The 15023-nt window shown below is 42.3% G+C and overlaps 1 protein-coding gene across 1 annotated transcript in view; it reads right to left on the reverse strand.

The window, feature by feature from the left end:
- Nucleotides 1–15023, reverse strand: part of LOC147663028 (ceramide synthase 6) — a 259525-nt gene that overhangs the window by 63747 nt on the left and 180755 nt on the right. The window contains exon 2 of the mRNA XM_086950718.1: nucleotides 2555–2660. Within this exon, the coding sequence (XP_086806844.1) occupies nucleotides 2555–2660 (106 nt within the window). The remainder of the gene's footprint in view (nucleotides 1–2554; nucleotides 2661–15023) is intronic.

Consider the following 15023-nt stretch of genomic DNA (forward strand, 5'->3'; position numbering starts at 1 on the left):
CCGAGTATATTTCGTTTGGCACTATTCACTGATTATATTCTAGTTTCCTTTTCACACTCTTTGATATCTCTTCCTGCTCTACTGAATGAATTAGAGTGCTCTTCGATATCTCTTCCTGCTCTACTGAATGAATTAGAGTGCTCTGAGTTGGTATCTGGCTACAGAATCCATGAAGATAAGTCAAAAGCTATTGGTATTACTGTAATCTTGCATATATATCACCTTTGAGAAATGTTGCCGTTCAAGTGGGGCTTAACTTTCAGCTTAGACATGATAACTTCAAATGAATGTGGAGGGAATAGAGGTTTGGCATTATGTAGACTAGGGGTCACACTATGTAATAAATTGCAGACAAAGATTTCCCTAGGGCTTAACAGTGATGAAGAACTAGATGTGCATTTGAGATAATATGTGTGCAGGACAGGTCCTTTTCAGAACAAATAAGTACTCATTGGAGTTATTAAAGAGGGGGGCAGATGTAGTTCTTATCTTTTTATTATATTTTACATAGTGGCTTTTAAGTTTCATCTTAGTACCAATGTGAGCCAGTAAACCAATAATGAAGGCATTGGACCTTAGGATTCAAAGAAGTGAACTGAGTATGCTATGCTTGTAGGACTCCAAATGCTTGATTGTGATCGACTAATTCTTGGAAGAGGGACCCTGAACATTCAATGATGGCTGTTTAAGTTCCAATAATACAGTTTATTTTCCATGGAAAACCTAGGAAATATTTCAATAATTGGATGCATCAAGACTAGTCCAATATGGCCTAATGAACGAATTATGTGCATATATAATAGGAAGCACCCAGTATACAATGCACAGTTATTTATAGATTCATCAGTGGACTTGGATTTTTGATTTACATGCATTTGATAGAATTGGTTTGGTATGCATTGCAGCAATTAGTGTTCAGCTCATGGATATGGAACACTGGCTAGTCCAATATGACTGACGCAATGCTTACTATTGTGCAGCTTATTGAGAACCTCTTGTTTTTATGTTTCACAAGCACTTAAGAGCAATAGAGTGGATTTCCACTAGACAGTGATACAAGCGTGTTAGTCAAAACGTATCTGTTTGCTACTGGTGAATACAGAAGCACTTTATATTTCCAAGGAGCGCCCATTTAGAAGTTTATTGATCTGGAACCAATCACCCATGAGGGCTGGAGCATTGAAAGCCAGTTGAGCCCCTGACATGTTTGTATGCTGACTCAGGATTGTGGGTAAGCCTTTATAGCAACAAGACACGTTTTGGCCACGTGCGAGGCCTTGTTCACATGTACAGATTATAGTCGGGCAGTAACAACACTGTAAAAATAGAAAAACACTTACAACCTGCGGTTCACCACTGTGAGTGAAGGTGGCGCCAATTTTTGAAGGAGCACTCATAAGTACAATGCGTTTGTATTACCGATGTACATGTCAACCCTGACATCTGAAAACGTGCCAAGGTAATAATGAGACACCTGGCTAAAGTGGCAAACGAGAAAGGAGAGAGACATGTCGCTATGATAATCATATGTGACAGATACCGCTCGGAACACACATCGGGTAAGATAGATACATGCAGTGCATTTCGAGTGGTAAACCTTGCACACCTGCCATTATGTGGGCGGCGCTGCCTATACCCACATAAAAAAAATTGCTGGTGTCTGCGCCATTAGTGTAGCAATGGTACTCAGCCTACGAGGAGAATTCTGGGTATCCGAGTCCCTCATTGTAGGGAGATGCATCACTCGGATGACATAGTATTGAGGCGTGAGATTCATGCAGTACACCTCTGGTGGCAACTCGTGCACAACTGCTGTGAATTAAACAGCGTTGCCATTGTCCTCATTACAAAAAGTGCTCGTATTACACTATTGATCAGCCTGGGAGGTGAATTACGGGTATCCTAGTGCCTCAATATTTGGAACTGTGCAACTCGAGAAACATTGTATCTACGGCGTGAATGTAATGAACTATGCCCTTAGTGACCAATTTGAGCAGGAACTTTGATTCACCTGTGCACAACCTACTACCATGTTACACTCTTCGCATCCACATTTTCCCCTATAGACCTTATATCATGGGACGGTACAAGCAAAGCACTCAATGCATGCTGCTCCCGGTTCGTGCCATATCAGGCTAGGCAGTAACGCAATCCACACCAGGTCTCGAAGATCCTTAAACACAGCATTAACCTATTTTCTTTTACATATGACACCATCTCAGATAAAATGCATAGAAGTCTTGGTCTTAAACTGCAGAGTGCCACCTTAGCAGTAGTTGAGGCGAGGTGTTTCTGCATGTTTTTTCTTTGGAAACTCTGTGTGTACAACCATAACATGGAACTCATTAGACAGTTGCGTAACAGCCACAATATCAAATCCCTGGCGCCGGTGAACATATACACTGGGTGGATTAGAATTAGAATCTATAGACTTTGAAATGTTGTTCATATAGTCTTCCATAAATCATAAGTGGTATTTTCAAGCTGAATCTGTTTCAGAATGGTACCTTATTGTGCCGTACTGACAAATCAAAAACTCTGTTTTATGACATACCTTGGTGATGGCTGTGAAGACCTTTTCCAGAATAGCATTATGTTGAGCTTTCTGCGGTCCACTGGCCTGTATCTTCAAGCCCAAAGCACATGGTTTGGCAATGAACCTAGAAGACAAAAAACAGATACCTTTATTGGCACAAAAAGACCCTTTCACAATTCCTCAAGTATTTTTCACATGATAAAATTGAACACAGGCAAAAGGTCACCAATACAATTTCTTCAAAGTTAGTAAAATATGTTATTCAGTTCTACGTAGCTTATTTTGCCATGAAATTAGCCAACAAGAATTTCCATAAAAATACTTGAGGCACGATTTACGCGAGGGAGCGAGTGGGAAATGAAGGGATCCTAAAATTGATTCATAGTGGAGGAGGATGAGCTAAAAGGTTGGTTACAAGAGAGCTGACACAAAGCATTTTTCCTGAAACTTTGGATGTTATTGGTTATTACTGTAGGATAGGCAAATTAAAGATACAAATATATATTTATAGGGGTGAAATAAGAAGACAAAGCAGACTTGGTCATTATACCTAAAAGTTAAATAAGTGCAGCCCACAGCTACTTAGAGGTAGCTGCCACCTTTGAACTTGCCATGAGATGCATGACTCAGGAGCATTAGGGAATAGAGAATAATACGCCACAATATTTGGGACTGCGTTGGTCGTGAAATACATAAGGGTATCCTGGATCTGTGGGGCCCACTGCACCCGATTATGACATAGTAGAGACCCATTTTTATGTCTTCCCTTAAGGCCTATGGCCCCCTTCCTAATCCACTGGATATAAGCGTGGACATTGCTGCTCCCTTTACCGGCACATGCTCTAGCGATGGAGTCAGAGCACCTGCATAGCCTATCATTGTTGTGGACTGAAATAGTTAGAAAGAAGGAGAGGCGGGAAAGGCAACAACGATTAGTACCTCTGAATCATCCATAGCTCAAAGAAGAGGAGATTTAAGAGTCAATGAGGTTTAATCCCTCTCAGTCAATCCAGAAATCTCTAGCTGTCAACTACATGGATTCTTATATTGATCTAGAAACAAAATAACAGTTTCCCAAGCAGGATGTTGAGGAGAAGGAAAGAGACATGTCAATAAACGAAGGAGATCTATGAAGTAAATTACAAGGATCCAAGGCAAAGTAGAGGAGTAGCGTGTTAGGAGTACAGTCATTTCTATGAGGAGAAAATTGAAAGTAGATTTCAATTATCTATATGTGCTTTTCCTTAAGAAACAAACAGGTCATGCTGACAACCACAACTTTGTTCTTCTCCTGCTGAATGTGCTTGGAATGTACCTTTCAATTTAGCCAAAGGTGCACGAAAACAGTACGCGAAGAGGTGCTTCAATAGTAACATTTCAATCAAGAAATATGGGAAATACATTTCAAAATGCTGAAAACTGGGCGAGTAAAAATACCAGGGAGATGGCCTCAAATCCAAAAAGATAAGAAGTGAGTGAATTCTAATTCTATCTGCAGTATAAAAACTGGCGAAAATGTTAAACTTTGCATTGCTTATTACAGCATTACAATACAGAGGTGGAAGGAGCATTTGTTGAACGCAGAATATGATAGTGCGAAGACCATCAGACATAAATATTGTTGACAACAATATACCTCCTTCAAGTTACTAATAGAAGATCTACACCCAATGGGATGATATTTTGTAAATTATATTTTAGACATGATATTTACACCAGAGGATATTTCTGACAATGCTATTCTGATGTATAATACTGTTTTAAGCAGTGGATAGTTTACTGGCTTCAGAATTCCTGACAGGGAGGAGAATACAGGTCACACGAGACACATTCAATCATAGGTCCTGGACATGGAGTGTTATTTTTTGGCAGCACAAATTCAGTTTGTAGCTAGTTGGTTCTTGGATGTAGGGGATTGATGGAAGGATGCAGGTCATACACAGAAATGGTAAACATGCTATTCGCAGAAACCCCACAGACCGGGAATTAATGTGGTATAAATTCTAGACGGCGTTGTTAGGAGTGCAGGGGGATAAGACACAATTTGCTCCACAAGACATCCTACCCTGCCTCACTGGGTGCTTTATGAATTTCTGGGGATTTCATCGTGGGGGCTCACCTGTGGCAACCCGCCATTCCCAACGGCCCAAACTGCTGCCTGTTTGTCTTCCTCCCGCCGCCGCACACTCAACCCATAGCGGCCGCTGTGTGGAGGGGGACGCGGACTGGAGAACTACAATCCGCAGACTCCCCTGCGGCGGAAGACGCCGAAGCCCGCATTCGTCGCGCCAGGAGGCGCATAAGTAGCACCATACCATTGGTGGAGCGGGGGGATTTCATCGTGGGGGCTCACCTGTGGCTACCCGCCATTCCCAATGGCCCAAACTGCTGCCTGTTTGTCTCCCTCCCGCCGCCGCACACTCAACCCATAGCGGCCGCTGTGTGGAGGGGGACGCAGACCGGAGAACTACAATCCCCAGACTCCCCTGCGGCGGAAGACACCGAAGCACACATTCCTTGCGCCAGGAGGCGCATAAGAAGCACCATACCATCGGTGGAGCGGGGGGATTTCATCGTGGGGGCTCACCTGTGGCTACCCGCCATTCCCAACGGCCCAAACTGCTGACTGTTTTTCTCCCTCCCGCCGCCGCACACTCAACCCATAGTGGCCGCTTTGTGGAGGGGGACACAGACCGGAGAACTACAATCCCCAGACTCCCCTGCGGCGGAAGACGCCGAAGCCCACATTCCTCGCGCCAGGAGGCGCATAAGTAGCACCATACCATCGGTGGAGCGGGGGGATTTCATCGTGGGGGCTCACCTGTGGCTACCCGCCATTCCCAACGGCCCAAACTGCTGCCTGTTTGTCTCCCTCCCGCTGCCGCACACTCAACCCATAGCGGCCGCTGTGTGGAGGCGGACGCGGACCGGAGAACTACAATCCCCAGACTCCCCTTCGGCGGAAGACGCTGAAGCCTGCATTCCTCACACCAGGAGGCGCATAAGTAGCACCATACCACCCGCGTCGCGGAATCACGCGCGGATCGCGCCCGGGACAAGGGCGGGGCCATCATAGGCCAGAGGAGGACGGGACGGGCCACCCGTCCTGGCCGTCCTACAAAAGGAACAAAAGGAGGTAAAGAACTTCGTTTATTATTTTCTGGCGCACACCGGCCCTCTCCAAGGCAAACCACATCGTGATACGAGACATTTTGTTATCTTTCTTCAAAGAGTTTTCTAGGTGTCTGTTGCTGTTTGTGTGCTAATCACATCATGGCATGTAAGGGGGTGCGCAAAAAACCAATTCTCACGAGGGATTTAGCCAAGGGAACGCTGGACCACTACTTAAATAAGACAACAGTTCCCATTGCTCACCACATAGTGACAACAGAACGACAGCTGTCTACAGACCACACCCCCAGTGCTCAATCTCCCTCACAGACAGTCGCTGTAGCAGAAAACTTTTCATTGCTGGAGGAACTTAATAGTTTATGTAAATCCAAGTATGCTGCTGTCGAGTCGAGATTCGAGCAAGTCAGTGCCTCTATCTGTCCTATAGTCACTCCAAGTCCCCAGTTTAGTGCATTATCCCAACCAAATAAAAGACTCCTGGGTACTCCCTTATGTCAACCCTCTAAAGGTAATATGAAATCCTTAACGTCTCCTCAGGACCCTTCTGGCAAAAGAAAACGAAACGTGGCAAACACACAGGAAGCCAAGCAAAACAACAAAAACCGAACTTGAGCCCTCCGTTGCCTAACGCCTTTACCCCTAAAACAGGTATGGATCCCGCGAAACGGCTAATTTCTGCTTCCTCTACCCCACCAACTCTGTTGGCCCAGATAGAAATCATGATTAACTCCATGATATCCCCCTTGATAGAAAGTATGAATAATCTAGGGGATAGGATTGCGGGTATAGAGGAAATGACTAAGGCTAACACGCTACTCCTAAAAAGTATGGCAGGGTCAAGCCACACACAGTCTTTATCTGCCACTGTAGTGCCCTTAATATCTCCACAAAGTAACAACGACCAAAATCAACCAGCAGCCTCACACATGTTACCCTCAAACACCTTCAAAGTATCCGCAAAACCTATAATAGCACATAGGTCTTCCCCCAGAACAGGGCAGAATAAAGAACTCATACCCCACAAAGGGTCACTTTCTAATATAGGGAACATGTCACGGAAATCTAATCATTTACAATTGCCACCGGAGGCCGCAGGACCTAAGAAATAAGGTGGTCTTCTGGCTAACAAAAAATAGACCCCTGCCTCCTGACATTGATGGAAGAATACGAAGTGTTAGAAGGGTGGGCTGGCTAGGTCCGCTCCGAAAAGATATACTCGGCGACCTGGTGTTAATAAACTTTAGAAATAATAATGTTGTCCCATATCTTCAAACCTGGCGGTCACAAATAGGAGATGGACCTATACACACCTGGCAACTATCTGACTTTTACCCCAGAGCATCACTCCCCCCCCTAATCAAGACCTACGAAGCGAGTAACTTATCGACGGACAGAAACGGCCCCGGGGTGAGGGGCGGTAATATCCAGACTCTGATTTGATATACCTTGTAACGAATTTAATGATTAGCTGATTTCCTTCAAAAGACTTCATGCTATATTAATATAATGTTATTTATTGTGAATGAAATGTAATGGTGTATATATTTGAAATGTTGCTTTTATGATTTTATACTTCAAAATCGAATAAAGCTAATCGAACGAACGAATTTCTGAAAGATATCAAAAAGATATGGATATTGTGACAATTAAAATTGCCAAACCATGAGTAATCTGTACACAATAGAATCATTTATAATGTCTAATTAGGCACATAAGTCTTTACTCCATCTCCCCACTCAATTTCTCCAGCAGCTATCACCTTGTGCAAAGCTTAATATACGCCAGCTCACTTGCAAACTCTATTCACACGGATAGATATGTTTATGTGGTAAGGCGCCATTACATCATTGTGCAGGGCTGTTAGATGTGATGGAACTACCAGTTGGGAACAATTGGATACAGGAAAGACACTCTTACAGAGCAGCATGGGACAGAACATTGAAATGTGTACAAAAAGGTTAAAGCATTGATAAATCCATATAATACATATAAGTATACACAGTTTATATATGACCTCTCAAACTATGCAGAAAATAAACAGTGAAACGCAAGAAAGTTGCCCTATATCTTACACTGACGTAACTTCCTGTATACGCTTGACATGGAGCTGTATGAAAAGAATGCAGTTCTGTGCAACATTGATAGGTGTAAATGACATACTGGCATGGTTAGCAATTGTCTCTGAAAGCAGGCTTCTTAGGGATAACACATTTCAAGATCAAAAGTAAGATCATATATAAGCAACTGAATTGAGCAAAAAGAAGGGCATCGATTCATTGGATAAAGTGCAATGTTCCAGAGATAAAGGACTGGATTTTGGATATAGTAGAGTATGGTGGCTGAGCAGTGGCACATAACAATGGATACTAAGCTCGCTGAAGACTTAATAGACTGACAATCATTCTTGCATGTCTTGAGAAATCCACTTCACAAACTACCACCCTGAATGAATACAGTTAGTGGCAATGGTCCTATTTCTATTTGGCAATAAAAGTATGGAGGTGCAGGTAGTCTCTCTGGTGCAGCTTGACATTTATTTTGACTAATCACACCCTTTAACGGCACCTGAAAGAAAGCAGGATATAGTGCTTTTTTATTTAAAATGTACTGGTTGCTTAATGCTCTGTTTTATTTAATTAATTAATATATATATCTCAGAAGATGAGTGGGTGGCTCATTTTTCCTCCCTTTATAAGGCTGTGGAACTAACCCCTGAAACAGGTCAGGATCTGGGGTTGCTAAATTTAGATACATCCAGAACTTTGATTGTAACCCTTCCTGAAGTTATAGCAAGCTTGAAGGCGACTAAGGGGGGTAAGGCAGCAGGACCAGACGATATACCAGCCGACCTCTATAAGGCTAACATTGAATTATGGGGGCCACTGTTAGTTCAGCTCTTCAACGCCGCTCTGGCAAATAGTCCAATTCCTACCTGGTTTACATCGGTAATAGTCCCAATCTTCAAGAAAGGGGACAGGCTAAGTTGTACTTGCTATAGGCCAATTTCCTTATTGGACTCTTCTATAAAAATTTTGGGGAGAGTGATTTTAGCTAAATTACAAAGCTGGGCCGAGGATAATGGGGTGTTAAGTGATTTCCAATTTGGGTTCCAAAAGGGTTTAGGGACCATAGAGCAAGGTTTGAATCTTTTCACCTTGCAACAGAAGTATATAAAGGTTAAAAAACAACGTCTATACCTCACTTTTGTTGATTTATCATCAGCTTTTGACTGTGTGTCACACACTAAATTATGGTCAATTATGGCCGAATTGGGGGTAGACAACGCCATTATACGCTTTCTGAGAGAGCTTTATTCTGGGGCCACTGCTAGTGTCAGATACGGGAATAATGGTGAATGCAGTAGACAATTTGGGATTGGTCGGGGTGTGCGCCAAGGGTGCGTCCTAGCCCCCTTTCTATTTTTGTTATATATAAATGGAATGGAGAAGCACCTCGTGCAGGAGGGCAGAGACATGCCTATGGTGAGAGGTAGGCCTGTCCCTGCACTGATGTACGCTGATGATGCTGTTCTGATGGCACGCACACCAATGGCTTTACAAACTTTGGTTACAGCCTTTAACACTTTTATGCTTGGTTTAGATTTGAAAATCAATTGTTCTAAAACTTTATCTATGTACTGTGGGTCCAGAACAAGCAAGCACTTGAAGCCAATCTTCATAAACTCCAATCCCCTAGAAAGGACCCCTACCTTCCCTTATCTGGGGATATTGTTCCATGAAAGTGGCTCATGGACTACAGCAATTCATGCTAGATCTTTGTTATTTTCTAAGACCATTATGGCCCTAAAATGCTTTATGAATAAATTAGGTAAAAAACCCATAAAGGAGATTTTAACTGTTTATAATGCGACCTGTATATCTGTAGCCACCTATGGTGCAGGATTATGGGGGTACTCAAATATCAGTGCGATTCAAATCATGGAAAACAAGTTTTTATGCCACATTCTGTCCGTACCCCAAAGTACTGCAACGATGATATGCCATGCTGAATTGGGAACACCTTATGTTACCGATACTATTAAAATTCAGCCAGTCCTCCTTTGGCATAGGGTTTGGACAAATGATGAATGTGTTGTCAATCGGGCTATTTTAAAGGACATTATGGCATTGGACAATATCAGTGACTTTAAATGGATAGGCTACGTCAGAAACTTTCTTGAAAAAATAAGTTGCCCCCAATACTTTGAGGACCCACAATCAATGGAATATATATCTAGAAGAGATTTGAAAAATCTGTGTATGGCGTACCTCAAGGAAAAGAGATATATAGAGGAGGCGAGAAAAAAGACTGTTTCTGTCCACCAGGACATTCTATGTGGAGAGAAATTGCAGCCATATCTTTCATTGCACATGTCCAATCATGAACGTTACCTTTTGACCCGTTTTAGATTGAATATTGTTTTTAGGACATTATCGTTCCCCGTGATGAATTGTTGGTCGAAAGATTTATGTCTTTGTCCATGTGATGATGTATCCCAACAATCCGATATACACATATTATTCTTTTGTAAATTTTACACTCTTCCTCGAAAGAAACTTATCATCCCTATCCTCAAGGATTTAAATGTATATAGATGCCGCCTAGCGTTCACAGAGTGCCAGAAAATGGAAACTGTTTTTATGGTTGCCTCAATTGCAGAATTTTTAAAATTAGTTTTTAAGTGCCGTAAATCAATTCAAACGGACTGATCGTTTTTATTGTATATATGAATTCAATTTTGTTGTTTTTCTTTCTCGTGATTTTTTAAAAAAAAGTTTACACTACCTCTTGTAAATTGTACCTTTCATGCTACTTTCATGGTTATTTTGCTTTTTAACCGAATAAAGTATTTTTGAATCTTGAATCTTGAATATATATATTTTTACAGAAATGCAGCAGTATGCCAGTGGAAGGCCCCCTGGTTTCAGTAGAAGGGAGTCGAGCAGAGAAAAAATAATTAGGAAGTTCTTTGCCTGATCTCATAGGAGGAAAAACCATGATTAGGATTAGCCTGCAAGAATCTCATGAAGAGAAGCTTTGAGAGGAGAGAGAAGGCAGGGAGATATAGGGGTAAGTCTGTAGGAAGGCATCTGTAGCCCAGGACCTAGAGTTTGAAGATGACCTGAAAAACCTGAGGGTCTATCGTCCAGTCCCTCGTGTCTCAAAAGTGGCAGGAGTAAAAGCCTGCTGGTGAGTTGGGCAGAATTGGGAGGTATTCCGAAGACAACCGCCAGGTTTTTCTTAAGATAGTGCTTACACACGTCACTGGAGAGGTGTTTGAGGTCCTTGGTTTTGTGTCTTCTAGCTTGTTCACATTGGTCACAAGGGAAAGGTTATTCATTTTAAGAAGGACCCAACACCATGTTTTTTACTTGGTCATGCTCTTGAAGGCAAGGGTGCTGGCAAGGAGTTCAAATGCACTGTTGAAATGGCATTCTGCTTAGAGCCAAGAGATTCCAGTAGGCAAGCCATTCTGGGTGGGTCTTAAGATGGACCTACTGGATTCATATTTGTGAAGAAATCAGGTAGGTACCAAACCATGCCATCAAGATCTACATGTTGGAAAGCTACATGCTATGATTGGAGTAGTGTTATTTGCTGCATAGGAACAAACTCATGGGAGCAGCAAGGGAGTGCTGTTAAGTAGTCCTCTGCTTTTTCTATTTGAACAATATTTTATTCTTGGAATTATTCGCTAAACCTCACTTTATATCTTTTTGTAAATATAGGAAGCTGAAACATTCTGGTTGTGCAGATAAAGAGTTTCCACGTTTATACACAACACTGAGTGGCAGTTTGGTGTAGAGTTTTTAATAACCTTGTTTCAATAAAATGAATATTTAAACAAGTGAAATGTTTCTATAATTTGTAGAGTAAGTTTGATTTTCCAACCGCAAAAGGAAATTCTCATCTTTCCTCCTTTTAGTTAATGATATTGTTTTTCCTCATACCATCAGTACTGCAGTAGGCCTAGGCCACTTTCAAGAACTGATGTCTGATCAGCCTGCTCCAATAGCTGCCAGGATAATACAGGGCACCAATCAGCCTAATTGGCTAAATTACCTGTACTCCCCTACATCTAGTGATGAGAATGTCTTTACATACCCTACTACTAGTGTATGATTCATGTGTTTGTTTTACTGGGATAGGATTTCCATCCCAATTGGACCACTACAAAATGTCTCCCTCATTATGGAATGCTATCCAGTTCCTCCCAAAGCAATAGCTCCCAATCTCAGATTGCGTAAGACTGGCTGTCCCAGTCCGCTTTACAGTTTCATGACTAACTGTAACTGTAACATTTAACTGGATGTTGCTTAGTCCCTCACTAAGGCAGTCTGCAAACAAATATTCTTAGTGGTCCCTTACCAGAATTTTCACCATTTACTTGTCACAAGTTATGCTTTCATCCAGTCTCTGTCTAGAGCAGCTTATCCCCACCATTCCCTTTTTCAGGATTTCCTATGCAATCATTTCCCAAAATGCAGCATAGACCTTCAGGTCCCTCACAAATACAGGAACTCTCAATTCTTCTCCAACTCTAGGGTTCCCCATTCAATGCTGAATATCCCGGCTTTCAACATCCCTATGCACAATCTCCCCATTCAATCCAACCTTTTGCAAGACCCCTGTGTCAGAACCATCATTAGCACATTCTTTACATTCAGCCCACCCCACGATATATCTCAGTTGTTGTCAGTTATCAAATAATGGCTCGTTTCCCTAATCACATCATTACTTAAATGCCTCTGCACCCACCTCGTACTGTAAGCTTTCTATTCAAATGCCACCAATTACAGGATTTCCTGTTCAACATGAAAACTAGTGCCATATCTATGCACTCACAAAAGAACAAGATTTATTCTCCAGTCACAATAATCAATAGAGGTTTCCCCCTTCTGACTTTAATTTACGTTTAAAATTAAATTTACTTTGTAGAGTCCTACCCATGGTGTTTTCTCCAACTCCCGCCTTATTAACATTTCAATTCCAGCATCACTCCATGTGAATCATTTCCTCATTACGCCTGTGCCAATCACTGCATATAATTGTCTTAATTCCCCATCATAATACAATTTGTCATTTTTCACCCACTCACCTTGATATCGGGAGAAGCAGCTGGGGAGCAGACATAATTTATCCAACTAGCAACAAGGGTGGGATGCTACTGATGCACCTCTACACTGAGGACATGAAATACATCTGAGCACCTGCCTGCCTGTGCACTATAAATCTGCAGTGTGCTTCTGGGGTAGCATATCCAACCTTGGCACAACACACAACCCTGCCACCAACTGCAAGGAGCATTTCATTTCTGGTCATGCTTGCAGATAGAACATAGATGCAGGTCCTTATTCTACTCATTCTTAATGCTGGTATGTTTTGTCATGTTTCCCTGGTTCTGGTTCTACTCTGTTTTAAGGCCCAAACTGTTTTGTCAGCCCCAAAACAAAAAGCTATATTGGCTCTTCAGAAGAGACCATAATCGTAAATGATGCTGATAAACACATTTATAAGCCACTGTCTTGCTTTACATAAGAACCCTCTATCAGAAACAGGCTTTTCAATCATAGTTTGTGACACGAAAATCGCAACTCTATGTGATCAGTGCTTGCCCCAACAAAACACCCCCATTTAACCAGCATTTCTGTATCTAGATGTCAGACCTTAACTCACACTTTTTAAAGGAGGACTGTAGTATGCTTTCCTTGGTAATGTACATATGTTATGATTTTACTGTGTTTGTTTCTTTAACTCTGTTGAGAACCTTGTTCTGTTTGTGGGTTTTGGTTCCTTGAAATCCAGAGCACGGGTTGCCTAGCGAGAGTCAGCCGAGTCTTTGCTGGTCAGCCTGCATGCGATGTTGCCGTATCTTACGTGCTTTCCATTAAACTACGCTGTTCCTGTTATCCGGTCTCGGCCTCCAGTCATTTCAGCGAAACCCCCAAGTTCTAATGTCTGCGTGGACGATTCTTAGCTTGAAGCACAACAGTGTGGGAAAAATGTTCCCAATGTTTTATTATTATTATTTCTGAGTTTCTAAAGCGCCTGGTTACACTTGTCAGTGTGTCCCCGCGCTACCATTGGACTGAGCAGCACCCAGGGCAGAAAGAAAGAGCCCTGCATCGAAAAATTAAGGCTTAGGAAACAAGAAAGTGTTTAGCTCCCTCCGGAACACCGCCTCCGAGGGCTCCACACGAAGCCTGAGTGGGAGAGTGTTCCATCTTCATGCAGCAAAGGAGCGGAAACATCTCCCGCCCATTCTCGCCCTGTTGATCTTAGGGACCGAGAGCAAACCTGCGCCCAATGAACATAGGAGCCGCTCAGATATCTACTTACTGTAGATATCCCTGATTGTTCTATCACTACAGAAAAAAAGATAAAGGGACCCATTGTTGATGCAGTGGTTGATGAGAGACTCATTTCAGTCACGGCTGATTCCGGTGCCCCCGTTACCATTCTTGCGGACCGTACATTTTATGAATTGTGCCATCTGGTACTTCTCTGTTGTCCACTGACATTAATCCCAACATCTTTGGGGAGCAAGATATAAACTTGTTAGGTTTCTTTTCGGGACGGGTTGAATGTTTGGGCAGATCAACTAAAACTAAAGTCAATGTGGCTGTTATTGGCAGAGATACAGTAGGGTGGAAAGATCTTGCACACTTGGGAATTAATTTATGCCCTGGGCAAAATCCCCCTATCCTTTTAGGACCATCTCCAAATGATCTTTTGTCTCTAGACTTAGAAGATAATATTGTGTCTACTCTTATTGAGTCTTTCCCTGACATCTTCAAGGAAGCTGTTGGAACCGTAAAAGGGTTTGAGCACTGCATCATGCTCAAGAGTGATGCTATACTGGTTATGCACAAAGTGAGACCTGTTCCCCTTAGTATTAGGGATTACCTCAAACTTTTATTGAACAAACTAAAATCTGAAGGTATCATTGCACCAACTAATGCCTCATAATGGATTTCTCCAGTTGTTTTGGCCAAGAAGAAGTCCAGGGATCTTAGATTATGCGTAGATTTGAGATCTCTTAATCATAATATTCTTGTTAATTTCCACCCTGTCCCGCATATCCAGGAAATGATAGCCAATACTGGTAATTCTAGGTTCTTCTCCACAATTGATTTACATTCGTCGTATCACCAAATCCAACTTTCTGAGGAATACCAATTGCTTACCGCATTTGTCACTCCTTTTGGTGCTTTTAAATATTGGAGGATACCATTTGGACTTGCATCCGCGGCATGTGTTTTTCAGAAGCTTATGGAAAATTGTTTGGTGATATGCCGCATGCCCAGGCATTCCATGATGACAGTCTTATCTTTACTGAGACCAAAGATGAACA

Source organism: Lissotriton vulgaris, unplaced genomic scaffold (assembly GCF_964263255.1).
Source record: "Lissotriton vulgaris unplaced genomic scaffold, aLisVul1.2 SCAFFOLD_2220, whole genome shotgun sequence".
NCBI lineage: Eukaryota > Metazoa > Chordata > Amphibia > Caudata > Salamandridae > Lissotriton > Lissotriton vulgaris.